Source organism: Cucurbita moschata, unplaced genomic scaffold (assembly GCF_002738365.1).
Source record: "Cucurbita moschata cultivar Rifu unplaced genomic scaffold, Cmos_1.0 Cmo_Scf00027, whole genome shotgun sequence".
Lineage (NCBI taxonomy): Eukaryota > Viridiplantae > Streptophyta > Magnoliopsida > Cucurbitales > Cucurbitaceae > Cucurbita > Cucurbita moschata.
The window spans coordinates 2,232,546-2,251,320 of record NW_019268543.1 but is presented as its reverse complement, the minus strand read 5'-3'; the positions used below and the strand labels follow the sequence as shown (position 1 = coordinate 2,251,320).

General features: G+C 32.9%; 2 protein-coding genes and 1 long non-coding RNA gene across 3 annotated transcripts; all 3 read left to right on the top strand.

Annotated features, from left to right (window-relative positions):
• Positions 1-3,264: 3,264 nt before the first annotated feature.
• On the top strand, positions 3,265-7,028 carry LOC111462982 (ubiquinone biosynthesis protein COQ4 homolog, mitochondrial-like). The gene is made up of 4 exons (XM_023106812.1): positions 3,265-3,442; positions 4,821-5,021; positions 5,967-6,487; positions 6,747-7,028. The coding sequence occupies exons 2-3, from the start codon at positions 4,839-4,841 to the stop codon at positions 6,459-6,461; spliced, it is 678 nt and encodes a 225-aa protein (XP_022962580.1). The 5' UTR covers positions 3,265-3,442; positions 4,821-4,838; the 3' UTR covers positions 6,462-6,487; positions 6,747-7,028.
• Positions 7,029-9,379: 2,351 nt separating this feature from the next.
• On the top strand, positions 9,380-9,682 carry LOC111462983. Its single transcript, XR_002713802.1, has 2 exons — positions 9,380-9,418; positions 9,454-9,682. It is a non-coding gene; the product is annotated as an uncharacterized LOC111462983 (long non-coding RNA).
• A 2,920-nt stretch (positions 9,683-12,602) lies between these two features.
• LOC111462902 (cytochrome P450 78A5) lies at positions 12,603-14,704 on the top strand. The gene is made up of 2 exons (XM_023106711.1): positions 12,603-13,617; positions 13,743-14,704. Exons 1-2 carry the CDS (start codon positions 12,667-12,669, stop codon positions 14,379-14,381), a joined length of 1,590 nt encoding a protein of 529 aa, XP_022962479.1. The 5' UTR covers positions 12,603-12,666; the 3' UTR covers positions 14,382-14,704.
• Positions 14,705-18,775: the final 4,071 nt, after the last annotated feature.

Sequence of the window (18,775 nt, the reverse complement as noted above, 5' to 3'; positions counted from 1 at the left end):
TATCATGAGATTCCACATCTGTAGGAGAGAGGAGTAAAAAGTTCCTTATATAAGGACGATACGTAGGGCTAAAGCAGACAATATCTACTAACGGTGAGCTTGAGCTGGTACAAATAATATCAGAGCCAGTCATCGGTACGAGTGAGGATGTTAGTCCTTTAAGAGGGTGGATTGTGAGATTCCACATTGGTTGGAGAGGGGAACGAAACATTTCTTAGAAAAGTGTGAAAACTTCTTCATAACAGACATGTTTTAAAATCATTAGAGTGACGATAATAAGTAACGAGCTAAAACGAATAATATCTACTAGCGATGACTTGAGCTGTTACGGATATGCTCATTTTTTACTATACAAATTTAACTTGAAATTCGTGTAATAAACCGAGAATTTGAAGTTTTTTTTTTTTTTTTTTAATTTTACCATCCATTCTTAATATTTAGTATGATTATTATAATCTTAGATTAAAGCTTAATTTGTGTAATATTATATTTTAAATAACATATTATGTTTTGTTTACTCTAAATAATTAAATAAAAATACTATGATTTTTTTTTTTAAAATATATTAAAAAAATTAAATTAAAAAATAAAATGAAATGAGATAACCTTTTTTCATGGATTAAAAATATATTTAATTATCCAATTTTTATGGTCCAAAAAGTTATTATTGGAATTATGAAATCCAACACAAAAGCATATGCATAGAAAAATGTAATTCCGTACAAAATTATATAATTTCATTTATTTTATATTTTATTTACTTTTTTTAACCTTAAACACAAATAATTACAAAAGTAATCCCGTACAAAATTATATAATTTCACTTTTTTAACTTTGTTTTTAACCTTAAAACACAAATAATTACTGCAATGACCCGACTTCTAAATTAGAGTCGGTTTAGAATTGTTACCTCAAACATGTCACCTTTCAAAACATATAACCGTATAACCGTTGAAGCTTTCAAAAGAAAAACATGTTTTTGTTCAGCACCTCGAAAAATATTAAAAAAAAACATAAATTATTAAAGGTCTCGAGAATATATCGAGTATTAAAAATAATTTTAAATTTAAATTATAATAATTAAATTCATTAATGAAGATTAGAGGCTCCTCTTAATCACCACATTAATATAATTTAAAAAGCTTAACTACTTTTCATCTTAGCCATATGATGCCTATCTACCCAAAAAGGAAGGCTACATATTAAAACTATATAATATAATTTGAATTCATACTATAAAAATAATAATTATTATAAAATCATATAATATAACTAAGTGATTGATTTTACTCCAAAGTTTTGATTAACCCAAACATAGAAATATATCTTCGATTTAAATGTATTTATTTACTTATATTTATTAAATAAAATAAATTTAATCGTCCAATAGAAAATTAGGGATAATGAAGGTCATTAAGTGGGACATTCATTCATAATATCCAATTTAATTATTGAATACACATGAAAATAATTACACCAAAAGCTACAAAAATCCAATTATTGGACTAACAAAGCTGGCAGAAACAATTATTTTCCTTCCATAATTTATATTTTTTATATTAAAACTATATAATATAATTTTTTACTTCCATATATTTTTATTTTAATCTTTTTACTTTTGAAAGATAAATATTTTATCCCTTAAAAATGAAAAGTAATAGACTAAATCTGTCATTTTTAAAAAATGAAGGGTCAAAATGAATAAAAAAATTACCATTTCTTTAGATTTTAACTCCCATTTTTTAATTTTAAAACGTAAAATTCGTTATAATTGATTAAAAAAATTTGATAAATATATTATTTCATATTATGAACTCACCCATTTTAGAAAAAAATTAAAAGAAATATGATATAATGTATTATAAATAAATTTTATACCGTAAAACATGTTTTTAAACGAATCATTTTAATTCAATATTTAATTAGTAACTATAATTATTCGAACCTATCTAATATTTAAAATTTAAAAAATATTCAATAAAGTCGCTAAAGTTTCAACTATATTTTTAACAAGTTCCTAAATTTTAATATTTTCATGCTTTTAGAGTAAGGTTTATAAAATCTCAAATAATAAATCAGAAATATATTAAATTAAAAAAAATTAAAAAATTAAAAAATTTATAAATTACTAATACCACGTTAAATTTTAGAGACTAAATTTGTAATTTAATTAAATTTGAAGGACTAAATTTGTAATTTAATTAAATTTGAAGTATATAAATGAAAAAATATATTTTAATGAAATAAAGAAAAAGGAGTTGAATATGGTTGTAAAAGGCTATGGTTTTGAATTACCATGGGGATGTGGAGAGGAAAAAGTCGTTATAATCATGAACTTGTGTAATTTAAAGGAAGTGGAGGGACCAAAAGGAAAGAAGGGTATGCTTATATAATAATAATAATAATAATAATAAATTTATTTATTTATTTAAATGCCGACATATTAAATTAAATTAAAAAATCATTCTCTTTTTTTGTTTCTATTCGGACTCGGAAATAAAGAAGGGGAATCGAGGGAGGCAATTGTACGTGTTATTGGGCCTTGATTTGCGGCCAATTAATTCAAACCTTTATTAAAAAAAAGTTTATTTATTAGTAATTTTTAATTTTTATCTTTTATTTCCAAAGAAAATAAAGAGGTTAAAAGGTGTGTAAATAATGATCATGTCTTCTCCACTCATTGTTTTTACTTTTGGGTAATTAATTTTCTTATATAGTGGGGTTCGGGATTCAAATGTCTTACTTTAACTACGGTTAAGTTCGTCAGTTTAAGTATGGTTTAGTAGATAAGAAACCGATATTGTCTGAAATCAGTTGAACTAAACAAAACTATGTTTATTGTTCGTCTTTTGCTGAGGCTGTGACTATATTTTATATTCTCTAATTTGCTCAAATTCCATCCTAACCCACCTCACTGGTTATATATAAATATATATATATTTATTTTAGGCAAATATTAATTATATTTTTTATTTTTCGAACATTATATTATATTATATTTTATCTATAAAATAATATTTAAAATATAAATTATTTTTTAAATTTGTATTTGAAATGAATACGTTAAAAAAATTAAGAAGAAAATTACTATTTTTGTTTGTTAAGAGGATAAAAAGCCCATGAGTTGCGTTATGGGCCCATCTTAAAAGCCCATGGGCCAATCCCGATTTCAGATGTTGCGCGCGTACAGTCAGGGGCACGAAGGTAATTTAGCTATATATTTAAGTGAAAATGGTACGTTGTACGGTCTATTAATGCCTTCCCGCTTCTTCGTCGCTGGCTTTCGTTCGTTCGTTCGTTCGTTCTAGGAATCGCACTCTCCGATTCTCGTAGAATCATTTTTGCTTCCTTCTTTAACGCTATCAATCTTGGTCAGGAACGTCCGCTTTCCGTTTCTTTGCGCTTTAATTGAATCTCATCTGAAGAATTGCTTTCAATAAAGGTAATCAATCACGTTTTGTTTCAGTTCAATTCGTTTCGTATTGTGAAATGTAAATTTTGGTCGCAGTTCATCCTCTAGTGTTTTAGCTCAATAACGATGTTTTATCGGTTGATAGTATTCTCAATTATTACTGTTGAATTAGCGTCTCGTTCTGAAATTTCTCGTATGTGCTTGCAATAGCATGAAAATTGAACGTGTTAGTAAGATTTGGTGTTGCGTGCTCAACCGAGTTAATCACCTGATTACTTGTCCTATCCTTCGATTTAACTCGGTTTTTCTAGTTGATTTAGGTTTGGTTGAATGTTTTGCGGCCTTTGTTTGGCAATTCTCCGCGGTGGATTTATGCCGGATTCTGATATCATTAGCTTTCTTAATTGAACTTCGATTTCCTTTCTGATTTAGGGGGAAATATCTGGTGTTTTGAGGTAGGAGCAAAGTATTTCTGCAGTTGGTATTCGCGTACCTAATAATGAATAATTTACTCTTACAATCTGAGAAATCCTATACAATTTACCTATAACAGATCAATTGCGAACATGGTTGAGTTCTCTCTATAGGAAAATGTTCTACACTTATGTTATTAGTTTGTTGTTTTGTTGCAAAGATAAACTACGAGATGCTATGATGTCGCTGATGAGGTAGTTGCAATGTATTTCTGCAGATGATTTTCTTTCATCTGTTTTAAGATGGTGTTTTATTGTATTTGATGGAGTCTATTGAAATCAGACAGCCTGTAGTTTGTCTAAGTTATCTTTTAGTGTTCTCCCGAGAGTATTCCATTATACGTAGAGAAGCAAGGTTGTGATCTGGTTAACTTTCCTACAGAATACGTCTGAATGCTTATGTTCTATGACCATTTGCATATAATGTCCGAGTTTATTGATGGCAACATTCCCTAGTTCTCTCTAAGATCCCACTCCTCTCTACATATTACACACTTTTTTCTGCCACTTCTGCGATAAATATCTTTTACATGTCATGTAGTTTTGAGATTTTTGAATAAGAAGTATCAAGAGAAATGCTCTCTAAAGAGCCAAATTATTTTAAAGGCTATTGCTTCTCTTTTCATCATTTATTCATTCTTTCTTGACTAAAGATGTGGTCTCTTCTATCTCGCTAGCCTCTATTACCTAATATTTGGTACTGGGTGTTGTATTTTCATTGTTGAAGAACTTTGGACGGAGGAAATTAGCCAATTCTTGAAGGCATTGTTTGTGAGTTGGATTTATCCGAGTAAATTACATTTTATGGTCTTTAATGATGGGGAAATTTTTTCTGTCTTTATCATTGCAAATTGCTTAGTTTCTTAAAGTCGGTATTCTACATTTGATTGAATTTTATTGTGCACCTCCCCCCGCACATATGCACCACCCAACAGAAGAAAGTACTATCGGAAATGGTAGGTGGTGCACATATCCAGCTCAATAGATGGCAGCAAGCAGCAGTTGCACTTGGTTCAGCAGTAGGTGCCTTGCTAGATCCACGACGAGCAGATCTAATAGCAGCTCTTGGGGAAACAACTGGAAAGCCTGCTTTTGAAAGGGTCCTTGAAAGGATGAAAAAAAGTGCTGAAGGCAGAGTAAGTTTTTAATCAAGTAATCTTATGTTTCATGTTTCCATGTTTCCATGTTTCACATCTTTTCATCATTTGCAAGGGTATTCACAAGGATTGAATGATGAACTTAATGATGATGAAGAATACCAAATAAAAAAAAGCTACCTCTTTATCTTGGAATAGAATGGTTATCGTGTATAAATTTTGGAACTACTTTTATTTGAATTCTCCAGAAACAACATAGGTTATTTGCTTTATCAAATTCATATTTGAGAACGAATTGGGACATGTATTGGGTTGATTTGCTTGTGTATTCCTATGGGGTCTTGTGATTGGCTGAGTTGTGTTCATGTATTCCATCCTCCCCCTCCCCATCAGGGCGTCCTTTCCTCCCTTGGAAATACAAACATGAAACACTAGCGGAACCAAAGTGCTAGTGTCGGAAATGCGCCAGAACATAGGATTTGGAGCATTTGAACTTTTAAAATATACTACGACAAAAACAAAATCAAAGTGTATTTACTTTTTCAGTTTTGGTTACAATTGGGCAATGCAACTAAGTTGGAACCCCTCGATTTAACCTTTGAAATGAATGTTTTAGTTTCGTTTATTCCCTGATCTGCCCCAGTTTAACCATTTCATTTTTTTCCAGTTGGCTATCATGGAAGCCATCATAAATTTTAAATTTACTTTGAGGTGTCTTTGTCATTTTAACTCGGTTCTTTTCTTTCTGTTAATGTCATTTGTCCCAAATAAACTTCAAGATGTTCCCAGTTTCTGCTTGCTAAATATATTTCTCACTTGTTGGATAACTTGACTCTCGTGAAATTCATTTTTAGATCATTCATTTGAATATAAAACTTAAGCATAGTTTAATTGGTTAAGGCATATATCATCGACAAAGGAATCAGATCCTTCACCCTATATTGTTGAACTCAAAATATGAAATGACAGAAATTTCTTGTTCAGGCAGTGTTGTTGGAGCGACCTCGTGTATTATCATCAGAAGTTGGTCATGCATGGGACCTTCCATCCAACACATTTGGTGCTGCATATGCTAATTTTATGGGTTCCAGGAACTTTTCTCCAGATGACCGACCTCCTGTTCGATTCATGGATACTGATGAACTCAAGTATGTTGCCATGCGAGCTCGTGAGGTTCATGACTTCTGGCACACCTTGTTTGGTCTTCCCACAAACTTGATTGGCGAGTCAGCATTGAAGGTTATTGAATTTGAGCAAATGCACCTTCCAATGTGCATGCTGTCTGTTTTGGGAGGCACAGCTAGATTCAATGACAGACAGAGAAAATTATTCTTCCAGCACTACTTCCCTTGGGCTATCCGTGCTGGCATGCAGTGCACAGATCTCATGTGCATATATTATGAGCGGCACTTCCACGAGGATTTGGACGAAATGCGGGCGAAGTGGGGAATAATTCCTTTACCTCCTCCCCAAAGTTAACGTTTTGCTTGACAAGTACGATGAAGGTGTAAAATCAACCAGAACTCACCTCTTATTTTCTTATTTACTTGCAAGTGGCGGTTTGGAATGACTTTGTAAGTGTTTAAAAACTGTTTTTTTTGTACACTTAAAAACAGTTTTTAAAGTACTTAGAAAGATATTTCAAATCGCCCATTGCATGATTACCTTTCTTCTACTAGGCATTTGCAATTCAATTATTTGCGTGACTGAACTGTTTTAGGTCTTAAATCTTGACTAACCATAGGTCTGATTGATAATCCATAGGGAAGTATGGTCATAGGAGCCATCTCTATCCATCTTGATGCTGGCTTCGTTCATGGTTGTCATCAGAATAATCTCCTGATAAGGTATGTAACCAACAGCCGTTATTAATTTTAGACAATCTGCTTTGTCATACATATTTCATTGAGCAATTTTATTCGGTAGGCTTGTGCATTATTGACCATAGGATCGAGTTCTGTATCTTGATTGTTAGCGCAAAATGTAGAGAATATTTGCAGTAATGAGTATTTACTCTATATTACAACCCAAATTGGTTTCTTTCAACGTAAACTAATTTTGTTATTTCTTAAAAATATCTGGTTGAAAAGTTGAGATTGAAAAGTATGGCACAACCTATGATTTCACTAGTTATAATTTGATAAACATTCTATTGAACTATAGGAAGAAGATGGGATAAAATGGTAATTCATTAATGAACTATAGTGACCCTAATTATCGCACCCACAAAGTTTAAATTTAAAAATTTAACTTCAAGCTTGCATGAGTAGAAGTTTGTGTTCTTCTACCCTTGGTAATTAAAAATTTCATATAATAGAATCTCTCTTTCCTTTAAAAAGGAATGTAGAGTCAAATTTGTTTCATTTAGGTTAACTTTTAAAATTTGAGCTGTATTCTTTAAAAAATTTAATTTTAAAGTTTATTTTAGTCCTAAGTTAGTGGCTATTTTTAATGAAATAAAATAAAATAAAAGTCTCTCGGCAGATTTAATTAAAATATCCAAATTGGAATAGACAACCCCTAACAAATAGGTGATTAGTATATCTGTCTTAGGAGATTTTCACGATTACAATAAAGTCTAGAAATATGAACGGAGGGAGTAGATATTTAGAAAGGTTTCTTTATCTCTGTCTCCTTAACAACCTTCCTTAATGGCAAGGTTTCTTCTCTCTCCCTCTCCCTCCCGCTTTGAACAACCTTCCCTAAAAAAATGGCCCACCTCACTGTAGTACATCCCCTTCTATAAGTTACTTTTCAACGTATTATAATTAATTTTAAATATTATTTTAGTTTATGTTCTTTTAAATCATTCATTTTGATCTTATATTGTCACATTTGGTTCATTTGTCATTTTATTTTCTAAATGTTTGTTTTGGTCCCTGCATAGGTCCTTTCATTTTATTTTTTGAAGTACCAAATATATATTTTGGAAGTATATTAACTGGAAGGAACAAAAGTTGAAAAGATTTTATGATAAAATCAATTTGGGGGGGAGAAAGTCAGATTTAGTGGCAGTGTTTGATGATAAAGCATTTATTTGATTAAATTGACACCTACAATATAGGATGGATCTCTGAGATCCATGTCTAAATGGGATGATACAGTATGGGAAGAGAGAAAAGGGTAGATTATGGGAGTAAAAAAGCTGGGTAAAAATTGAATAAAGTGAGCGGTGGGGAAGACTGAATAGAAAGAGGGGGGTGTTCGGATTCTGAGAGTGAGACAGGCAAGTTGGGGCGGCGCCGTTATGGGCATTGTGTGTGCCAGTAATGTAAATGTTGCCACACTGCCCACTGTATTTATTTTTCACTGTACCGTACAAAATCCACAGAAAAAATTTACTTTTTCACTCTGAATTCTGAACCTGACCTGTCCATACCAATTCCTCCCCCTCTCCTTCTAGGGTTTCAGCTGTCTGGCCTCTAATGATATGGGAAGTGGGAACACAGCCCTCACCATTATCACACTCCACCATCCCACACCTTTGTGTTTTATTTTCATAAATCTTATTCTTATACTATATTGTTAGGGTTATATTTACAAGTTCTTCAGTTTGAGATTTGTTGGTAGTTTATTACCTTAAACAAACAGTGGGTTTCTTTTTTTATGAATGTTTCAGCATATTTTTCTTCCTCTAGACTTGGTATATCTAATTTTCCCTGGAACATTGATTGATCTTTGATTTCGTTAAGTGTTGGCTGACCTTGTTGGTAATTTATTGATCTTGTTAACTGTTAGCGGAATTTGTTGGTAGTTTAATATTCTATATAATAATAGATATATACTATTGTTTTTGTGAGAATAGTTAAATTGCAAAATTTAGGGTTTCGATTCGTTTCGTTGTAGCTTTTTACCATATATTTCATCATTGAAACTGATTGTTCATGAGTTGTCGGAGTTATTTAATGTTTTGGTTTTGTGCATTAATTTCGATAAATTTTATACAAGTTTAGGAAGATTTTACCCTTTCTTCCATGTGTTATTTTGTTGAAATAGGTGAGTGAATTGAGCCAAAATTAAATTTTGGCGAAGCTTTGTGTTTAGTTTAGTTTGATGATAAAATTAAGCTTCAAAGATAGCAAATTGGTATACTTGACCAGGTTTTGGGTAAATTTATATATATTTTTCCTTTCCCCTAAATGTTTCTTACCTCTTTTCCTTCTCTCTTTAAATTTTGCCTCTTTTGAGATAAGGCTGTTTTCGTCCATTTTATGAAACACTTTAAAACTGTATTTGGGCTCGTTAGAATATGAGATAGAAATAGTGATTTAGAATGATGTGATTATTTGTAACAGTCATATTCAAGGTCTCAATTTGTAACGTCCAAACCTTTTATAGGTGAACTCTGAGATCTCACATTAGTTAGAGAGGTGACAAAATATTTCTTGCAAGGGGTGTGAAAACTCTCCCGACATGTTTTAAAATCTTGAGAGAAAGTCTAAGTCCGGCTTGAAGTTAAATAACTTTAAAGACAAAAACTTTTGAAAGATCTTGGAAAAGCTCTACTGTTTTGAAGTCTTTGTGTGTTCATTTGTATTGTTTTTTGTAGGGTACATTTTTTCATTTCATAGCAAAATAATGCATGTAGGTTTCAATGAATGATAAATAACTGACAAATTTGTGAAATGACCTTTAGGGCTGTTTAGTACAAATCTGTAAGATGGTAAAAAGAACAGAGCAAGGCTTACACTGTTAGCTCACTCGATGACTATTTTATTTTTGGTTTATTTTTAAATTTTTAAATTTTTAAAAAGAAAAATGGAATTGTGTTTGTTAATTGATTTTTATTTCTTCTTCTTTTCTTTTGTTTGGTTTCATAACCATTTTTATTTCTTGTTATATGAAATTTTAAAATAAGTGTCAAATCTTTACTATAATTTTTAATTTAATATCGTTAAAATTTATGTTAAAAATCAATTTAATGATAGCTTTTAATTACTTTTTTTATTTTTTTATTTTATATTTTGATTTTAAGCTTAGAAACGTATCTAAAAATAGTAAAGAAAACTAGAATAAGGTGCATTTTATGGAGAAAAATATATTTGTTTTTATTGACGAACAATCTTACAAAATCCCAAATGTTATCTCGAAATAAATATTCTAGAATCGAGACACACTTTATGAATACTTACGCTATAAAATTTAAAGAATTTTCTTACAAAAGAACAACAAATTCAACATCTCCCTTTATAAAAAAGATATTTCTCTTGCATGCCAATCCCTCTTTCCCATTAGGAAAAGAGAAAAGCTGAAATAAAAAATACCCAAACTATGGGGGGTTTTAAGCAAATGTTAGTTCGCCAAAAAAGAAAGAAAAATTGCAATCAGGGACTAAAATGCAAATAATAATAATAATAATAATAAATAAAGATATAAAGAGACAAACTATTCATTCAATATCTGTAGGGTATAAAATGAGATTCCATTAAATCCAAAAAATGTAAGCATAAAACCCACATTATATTATATTCTGAAAAAAAGAAAAAAAGAAAAAACAAGAAAAAATATATAATATAATATAAATATTATCTTGTCGTTCAAAAAAAAAAAGGAAATAAAGATCTGGTGAATCAATCTCTGATTAAAATTAGTACACTCGTGACCCCTGCCATCTTCCCCCCCACACTGTTTGGAAGCGCCAACACTCAAACCCCTCTCCCAATAATTTATAATATATATATAACTCAATTTCAATTTTAGTTTTTTTTTTTTTATTTTAAAAATATTTTAATTAATTATTAAACTTTTAATTTTATGTCTAATTCGATACTTCATATGATTTTAAAATGTTTAGTTTTGTGTCTTATTGGCTCGTGAATATAGATACTAAATATTTGAGATCTAAATATATGAAATTTAAGTAATAATAAATATCTGCATCTGGTGTTTGTCTAGATATTAAATATCTAGGAGCTGACTGTTTGAGATATTAAGTATTTGCTAAGATCACTTACCGTTTTTTGGTCTATTTGTAGTTGAAAACGAAAAGAGAGAAACGGGTTTCGTGTTGAAAAATCTTAGTTAAATATATAAGAATCTATAACTTCAAACTTTTCAAGTTTTGTGATAATTTAAAACATGACCATCGACATCTCTAAATTATTGTTATCTCTCTCGTCGAGAGGTCAAGAGTACACTAAGTTATAATCTTTTGAGGACTAAAATACAAGATTTTGATACTATTTTTGTTTTTATACTTTCGAATTTGGTTCGTTTTGATTCTCGTACCTTCAAAGCGTTTATTTATTGTCGATAAATTTTCATCTTTTATTAATTTTAGTCATGGCGCAATTAAAAAGTGCCATAGTCCTTTTATTCTTGTTTTTATCTCATTTTTTTTTACTATAATAAAAAAAATTTACATTAACAAGAATAGAAACGCCCACTTTTTAAAATTAATTAAACTAACCTTAATTTCATTATTTAAACTAAAAATATACATTTATTAGTAAATAATAGAATATAAATTTATTATACAAACTCAAATTTTCATTATATAATTTTTAATTTTTTATAGCTTATTAGATATAATTTTACTAATAAAATTAAAATTATAATTTAACCTAATAAAGACCCAAATGTTTTAAAAAAAAAATTTCACATTTTTATTTATTAAAGTATTAATTTGTAGAAAAATAAATTAAAAAAAAAAAAAAAAACACCTGAATTGGCTGACGTGTGCAGATGGAGATAGTTGTATTCCCGGAATTGCCCTCTGACCCACAACCAGAAAACACTTTTTTAAAATCAAGGTGGACATGACTAGTGGGTGGGCCACCCCGAATCCGAATCCGAATCCGAATTCGATTTTAACCCGAACCATTCCACCTCATCTATGATTCCCGTCTTGATGTGCCCGATAAATTATTCGAGGAGGTTGTACTATTGTGGTTGTGGTCGTTATTTTGTATCGTTGAATATAAGAGAGAAATAAAATAAAATAAAATAATTTTAAACCCGAACACTCAAAATATAAATTTTTCTCATTTAAATTCACTGTTCGCAGTCTTAGTCTTAAAACCTTCGAAAACTTTGATTCATAGATACATAAACTTTTGAATTTGTTTCTAATATATTACTGACGAAAAAATATTTTTAAATATTAAATATATTCGTACGTGTAATGTAAAATTTATTTGTGGATGTCGACTCTCGATCTTTCTTTATCTTGGAATTTATTCATTTTATTTTTTATTTTTGTGTTTTTTTTCTTTGTTTTGTGGTCGTGTGCGCGCGTTACTTGTCTCTTGTCTTGTTTTGACTATGTTTTTGTGTCTTGGTCTCGAGCTACTAATCTTTACCAAAGAAATTATTAAAATTTAAAATTTATTGAATTTGATATAAAATTATGTTTTTGTGTCTTGGTCTCAAAGCGACTAATCTTAACAATTTAATTCCAAAATAAATTATTAAAAATTTAAAATTTATTAAACTCGATATAATGTATACAAGTTTAAGAACTTATTAAATATAAACGGGGATCGGGAATGAGTCGGGATAAATAAATAAAAAAGAAAAAACCTAAATCCTAAAACACCCAATAGTTTTAACCACGGTTAATTATTTTTCTAACCATGGTTAAAAAAAACACTCTCCCGCTTCCTATTTAATCTCTGTCTCCCATACACTTTCCCTCCCGTCTCTTCCCCTTCCACACCGTCCCCTGTTTTGGCGCCAAACCACGATGTCATCACAAGCTCTCAACGCCCTCCTTCTCCACTTCCCCATTTCCATTACCCAAAGCTTCGAAGCTCTTCTTCTCAGCTTTCTTCTCGTCTCCATTTTCGCCTTCCTCCTCCACCCCGGCGGCCTCGCCTGGGCCATTTCCAAGTCCAAAACCACCGCCTCCGCCGCCATTCCCGGCCCTTCCGGCCTCCCATTCATCGGATTACTCCATGTCTTCACCCATTCAACCCCTCACAGAGCTCTCTCCGCCCTTGCCAATCGATTCAAAGCATACCCTTTAATGGCCTTCTCCGTTGGCCTTACAAGGTTCGTCATTTCTAGCAATCCTGATATTGCAAAGGAGATTCTAAACAGCCCATCCTTTGCTGATAGACCTGTAAAGGAGTCCGCTTATGAGCTGCTCTTCCACAGAGCAATGGGTTTTGCTCCTTATGGTGAGTATTGGAGGAATTTGAGGAGAATTTCAGCTACTTACATGTTTAATCCAAAGAGAATTGCTGGTTTTGAAGGGTTTAGGAGGGAAATTGGAGCTAAAATGATGAGGGAAATAGAGAAATCCATGGCTTTAAAAGGGGAAGTGAGAGTTAAAGAGATTCTTCATTTTGGGTCTTTGAATAACGTAATGATGACTGTTTTTGGTAAGTGTTATGAGTTTAATGGTGAAGGAAATGGGGCAGAGCTTGAGGAATTAGTAAGGGAAGGGTATGATCTTCTTGGGATATTCAATTGGAGTGACCATTTTCCCTTCTTGGGGTTCTTGGATTTACAAGGCGTGAGGAAAAGGTGTAGAGTTTTGGCTTCTAAGGTCAATATATTTGTCGGAAAAATCATTGAAGAACATAGAACAAAGAGGAAAGAACAAGAACAAAACAGAGATTTTGTCGATGTTCTGCTTGATTTGGAGAATGATGACAAGCTATCAGATTCCGACATGATTGCTGTTCTTTGGGTATGTCCCTTTTCTTGTTCTTACTCGTTATGTTCATAATCACTGCCTTTAATCACTCAAATGGTGATTTTGTCAAGAACAGAACAGAACAGAGCAGCTTACTCTTTTTTTTTTTTTTGTCGCAGGAAATGATCTTTAGAGGGACCGACACAGTGGCGATACTTCTGGAGTGGATTTTAGCTCGAATGGTAAAACACCCAGAAATCCAAATGAAAGCCCAAGACGAAATCGATTCATTAATAGGCAAAAGCTCTCGACCCATTACAGATTCCGACATCCAAAATCTTCCATATCTTCAAGCCATTGTTAAAGAATGTCTTAGAATGCACCCACCAGGGCCACTTCTGTCATGGGCTCGACTAGCGACCGCCGACGTTCATGTCGGCGGTCGTGTGATACCGGCGGGGACGACGGCGATGGTGAACATGTGGGCGATAACCCACAACGAGAGGGTTTGGTTAGAGCCAGAGAAATTCGAGCCAAATCGGTTCATGGAAGAGGAAATTAGTGTAATGGGGAGTGATTTGAGGTTGGCTCCATTTGGGGCAGGGCGAAGGGTTTGTCCGGGAAAGGCCATGGGTTTAGCCACCGTGCAGCTCTGGTTGGCTCAGCTGCTTCGAGCTTACAAATGGGTGGCGTGTTCTGAAGAAGCCGCCACTAATGGTGGCGTAGATTTGTCAGAGTGCCTTAAACTCTCTCTGGAAATGGAATCTCCTCTGGTTTGTAGAGCCATTGGGAGGAGGGTTGGTTTGGCAGAGGAATGAAGAAGAGGAAGAAGACGGCGGCGGCAAGTGGCAGATGTTGTTAAAAGGGTTGTTTTTTTTTTTTTTGCTCTTTTGGAGCTGTCCCCGGCGGAGACAACCAGTTCGGCGGCGGTGGGGAGCTCACAAAAAGGGTTTTTTTTGGTGTTTTTTTTTTTGGGGTTTGGGGAAGCATAGAAGTTTCTTTTGTGTTTGGTTTTGTTGTTAGTGGTTAGGGTTTTGTTTTTAGGGTCAGTTTGGAAGGCCACGTGGTTGGTGATATGCGTAATGGAATCTTATGCTTTTGTATAAAGAAAGGAACCCTTTAGCTATTATTCTCTCTGTCTCTATCTCAAAAGTGTCTTAAAAATGAAGATTAAATTTTTAGGGTTTTTTTTGTTCATGCATGTTTCTTGGTTATGGCTTTTGGGTTTAGTTTCATTCTTTACCTACTTGAAGCTTTCTTCTTTGACCCGATAAGTCGTAGGGTTATAATTTTACGAGGGCTTCCTTTTTGACCCGACGTCTAGTAGGGTTATAATCTTACCAGAGCTTTCTTTTTGACCCAACAAGTTGTAGAGTTATAATTTTACGGGGCTTCCTTTTTGACCTAACAAGTCGTAGGGTTATAATTTTACGAGGGCTTCCTTTTTTACCCGACAAGTCGTAGGGTTATAATTTTACAAGGGCTTCCTTTTTGACCCGACGTGTAGTAGGGTTATAATCTTACCAGAGCTTTCTTTTTGACCCAACAAATTGTAGAGTTAAAATTTTACGAGGGCTTCCTTTTTTACCTGACAAGTCGTAGTGTTATAATTTTACGAGGGCTTCCTTTTTTACCCGACAAGTCATAGGGTTATAATTTTACGAGAGCTTTCTTTTTGACCCGACATGTCGTAGGGTTATAATTTTACGAGGGCTTCCATTTTGATCCGACAAGTTGTAGAGTTATAATTTTACGAGGGTTTCCTTTTTGGCTTGACAAGTTGTAGGGTTATAATTTTACGAGAGCTTCCTTTTTGACTCGACAAGTTGTAGGGTTATGATTTTACGAGGGCTTCCTTTTTGACCCGACAAGTCATATAGTTATAATTTCACGAGGGTTTAGTCAAGTCATCGCCTTTCCTTCTTTAGTTACTTGAAACTTTCCTATTTGGCTCGACAAGTTGTAAGATTATACTTTTACGTGTTTTTATTCAACTCATCGTCTCTCATTCCTTAGTTGCTCCAAACTTTTCTCCTTGTCACAAAATGTCGTACGGTTATAATTTTACGAGGGTTAACTCTAATCATTCGAAGTATGATATTTCACGTTTAATTATTTAAATTATCAATATACTTATCCGTGAAAGTTAATTTTTTTATAGTATAATATTACACATTTTGGAGTCGAGATTTAAAATTTTTACTCCGTTATCAATATCTTAATTAATTTTCTTTGATTCGTAATAAAATATTATTTTTTACGAGCTAATAAAAAAAAGAAAAAAAAAAGGGAATGGATGGGAAGGAATGAAATATGTTGTACCCAGATGAGCTAGAAGCTATTCCCAAACGATTTAAAGCGGAATTAGATTCTTAGAGTAATTATTATTTTTGGCATAGAATATTATGGTATAACGATTCCCTCGACAAATAATATCCCGAGCGTTCCATATTTATACAGATATTAAAAATCTTCCTCGTTCTGATTTACATAATGTCGGATGAAATATACAGCTACAACGAATGATTACCTTCTAGACAATTTCAGTTACGTCATACTCCATTTCGAGACCTAAATCCCGTAAATGACAAACCTACGTCCAATCGTGACTACCCAATTGGTTAACTTTTTAAGTATCTCACTTTAAATCGTCCAATATAGCTCGTGCCCTCCTTAGATACGATTTTTACAAATTTACGAGTAATTTAACCTAACTCGAGTTCAAGTATAGTTCCACGAACGTACAAATATAAAGATACGTATATATACATATATAGAGTAATCGAAACGTTCGTCTCTTTTTCCGTTCGGTGAAAAATATAGACGTTAATGAAGAAAAGGTAGACACCTTTTATGCTGAATTGGTAAAAACTTGGATGCAAATGATATTTGGATATCCAAACCATCACTTTTTGTGCATCCCATAAGTGGAAGTCCTTTTTGTGCACCCCACATTTCTTGTTTGATTCTCTTAGTATTCCCAATTTATTTATACACATCTTTACTCCAACCTATTCTCCCACTTCCCCTTTTAGTCCTTTTCGGTTTATACGACTTTTTCCACCGCTTTTTTTACGTATCTCAGATTCGAATTTCAGGTCTCGATAAAGATTTTGATGAGATAACATAACTCGAATCATCCCTTTTCGTAATATCCTCTCACGTTATAGAAAGTAATAGCGTAATTTTCATGTACGGGACTTGGTGCAAAATATTGGATTCTTGACTAAAGAAACGCGAAACTATGATCAAACAAAATGATGGGTCGTGGGCAAAATTGACTAAAGAAACACGAAACTATAATCGAACAAAATGATGGGTCATGGGTAAAAATATATGTACGTTGAAGAGAATTTACTTTGATTAGTGAATGTAATTCCGCTATATTGTATCGGAATCATCCCTTTTCATAATATCGTCTCGTACACTAGATAGTAACGAAGCTTTAGTGTACTGGGTCCGGTGCAAAACATCAAGTTCTTGACTAAAAGAAACGCGAAACTATAACCGAACAAAATAGTGGGTCATGGGCAAAAACATACGTACGTTGAAGAGAATCCACTTCATTCAGTGAATGCAATTTCGATATATTGTATATAAATCATCCCTTTTCATAATATCGTCTCGTACACTAGATAATAATGTAGTTTTAGTGTACTGGGTCGGGTGCAAAACATCAGATTCTTGACTAAAAGAAACCCTAAACTTTAATCGAACAAAATAGTGGGTCGTGGGCAAAAACATACATACGTTGAAGAGAATCTACTTTGATCAGTGAATGCAATTCCGCTATATTGTATATAAATCATCCCTTTTCATAATATCGTCTCGTACACTAGATAATAACGTAGCTTTAGTGTACTGGGTCCGGTGCAAAACATCAAATTCTTGAGTAAAAAAAACCCGAAACTTTAATCAAACAAAATAGTGGGTCATGAGCAAAAATGTACGTACGTCCAAGAGAATCTACTTCGATTAATTAATGCAATTCCAGTACACTGCAAATGATGATGCCAAAGATTTATTTTTTACATCGAGAAGCAATGAAAAGTTTAAAATAAGTGGGAATCTAGAGCTATAGACCGTATATTTAAGATATGGATTAATATTCCCGGGCCTCCATCATTACCTAAATCGCATTAAATTTGGTAATTTAGTATTAAGTTAATGTGTTTGAACATATGAAACATGTTGATTTCCTTATCTTCTTAATGGAATAAAATTTTGATATCATTTATAAAAGAAATCATATCAAGAAGAAGGTTTTGCAACCATCAAAGTAGATATTATGGGAATATAATGCTAATAATCAACCATCAATCCACTACCAATAAATTAAAGAATGGAGCACTCATTTCATTTTTAAACTATATAATTAAATTATATAATATGGTTTTGATGTATATTATATATCATATACTTATCCATTTAACTATCTCGATCTCATTTCTTTTCCTGAACGTGTAGCTTAATCTTCCTTCAGTATAGTAACTGTGGATAGTATTAGAGACGAGCGTTAGGGTTGCAATTCTCGAACTCGAGCTTGTTCATATTTTTAGTTTTCTTGAGAAATTATGAAACGTTTGCGTTTTTTAGCTAAAAGAAATTGTTCAAATTGAGAAGCTGCCATAATGTGGTTGGCATTTTTTTTTTTTTACCGTTGGATAATGTAGGAGGAAAGTTGCAAAAGTACTTTGAATTTATATCCCGTGATTATTAAGAAACAGGTCTAATGGTTCGGGCGAAACCCATTTCCAAGTGTAACGAGTAATGTGTATAGGACCCGTGTTAGCTAAGAATAAAGCAATACTTGTCCACTTTTTCATCGATTTTTCGTCGAGTTGAATTCTGTATGATAAAGGGCAAAAAGCCCGTCTACTTATGGGCGAAATGAGGAGAGGGTCTGACAATCATACCACCACGAAAAAAAAAAAAAAAAGTGTTCCCTCTAGGTAACGTGCACGTACGAAAGCATTTTCCTTTCTCGAGCGTTTCTTTTAAGAAATTACAATTCTACATAATCACGATATAAACCGCAGGCTTATACCATTACGCTCACGAGCAGAATCTTAGCTTGAGCCTACCTTCGCACACCTCCGTTACTCTTTAGGAGGCATCCGCCCCCCCCCCCCCCCCCCCCCCCCCCCCCCCCCCCCCCCCCCCCCCCCCCCCCCCCCCCCCCCCCCCCCCCCCCCCCCCCCCCCCCCCCCCC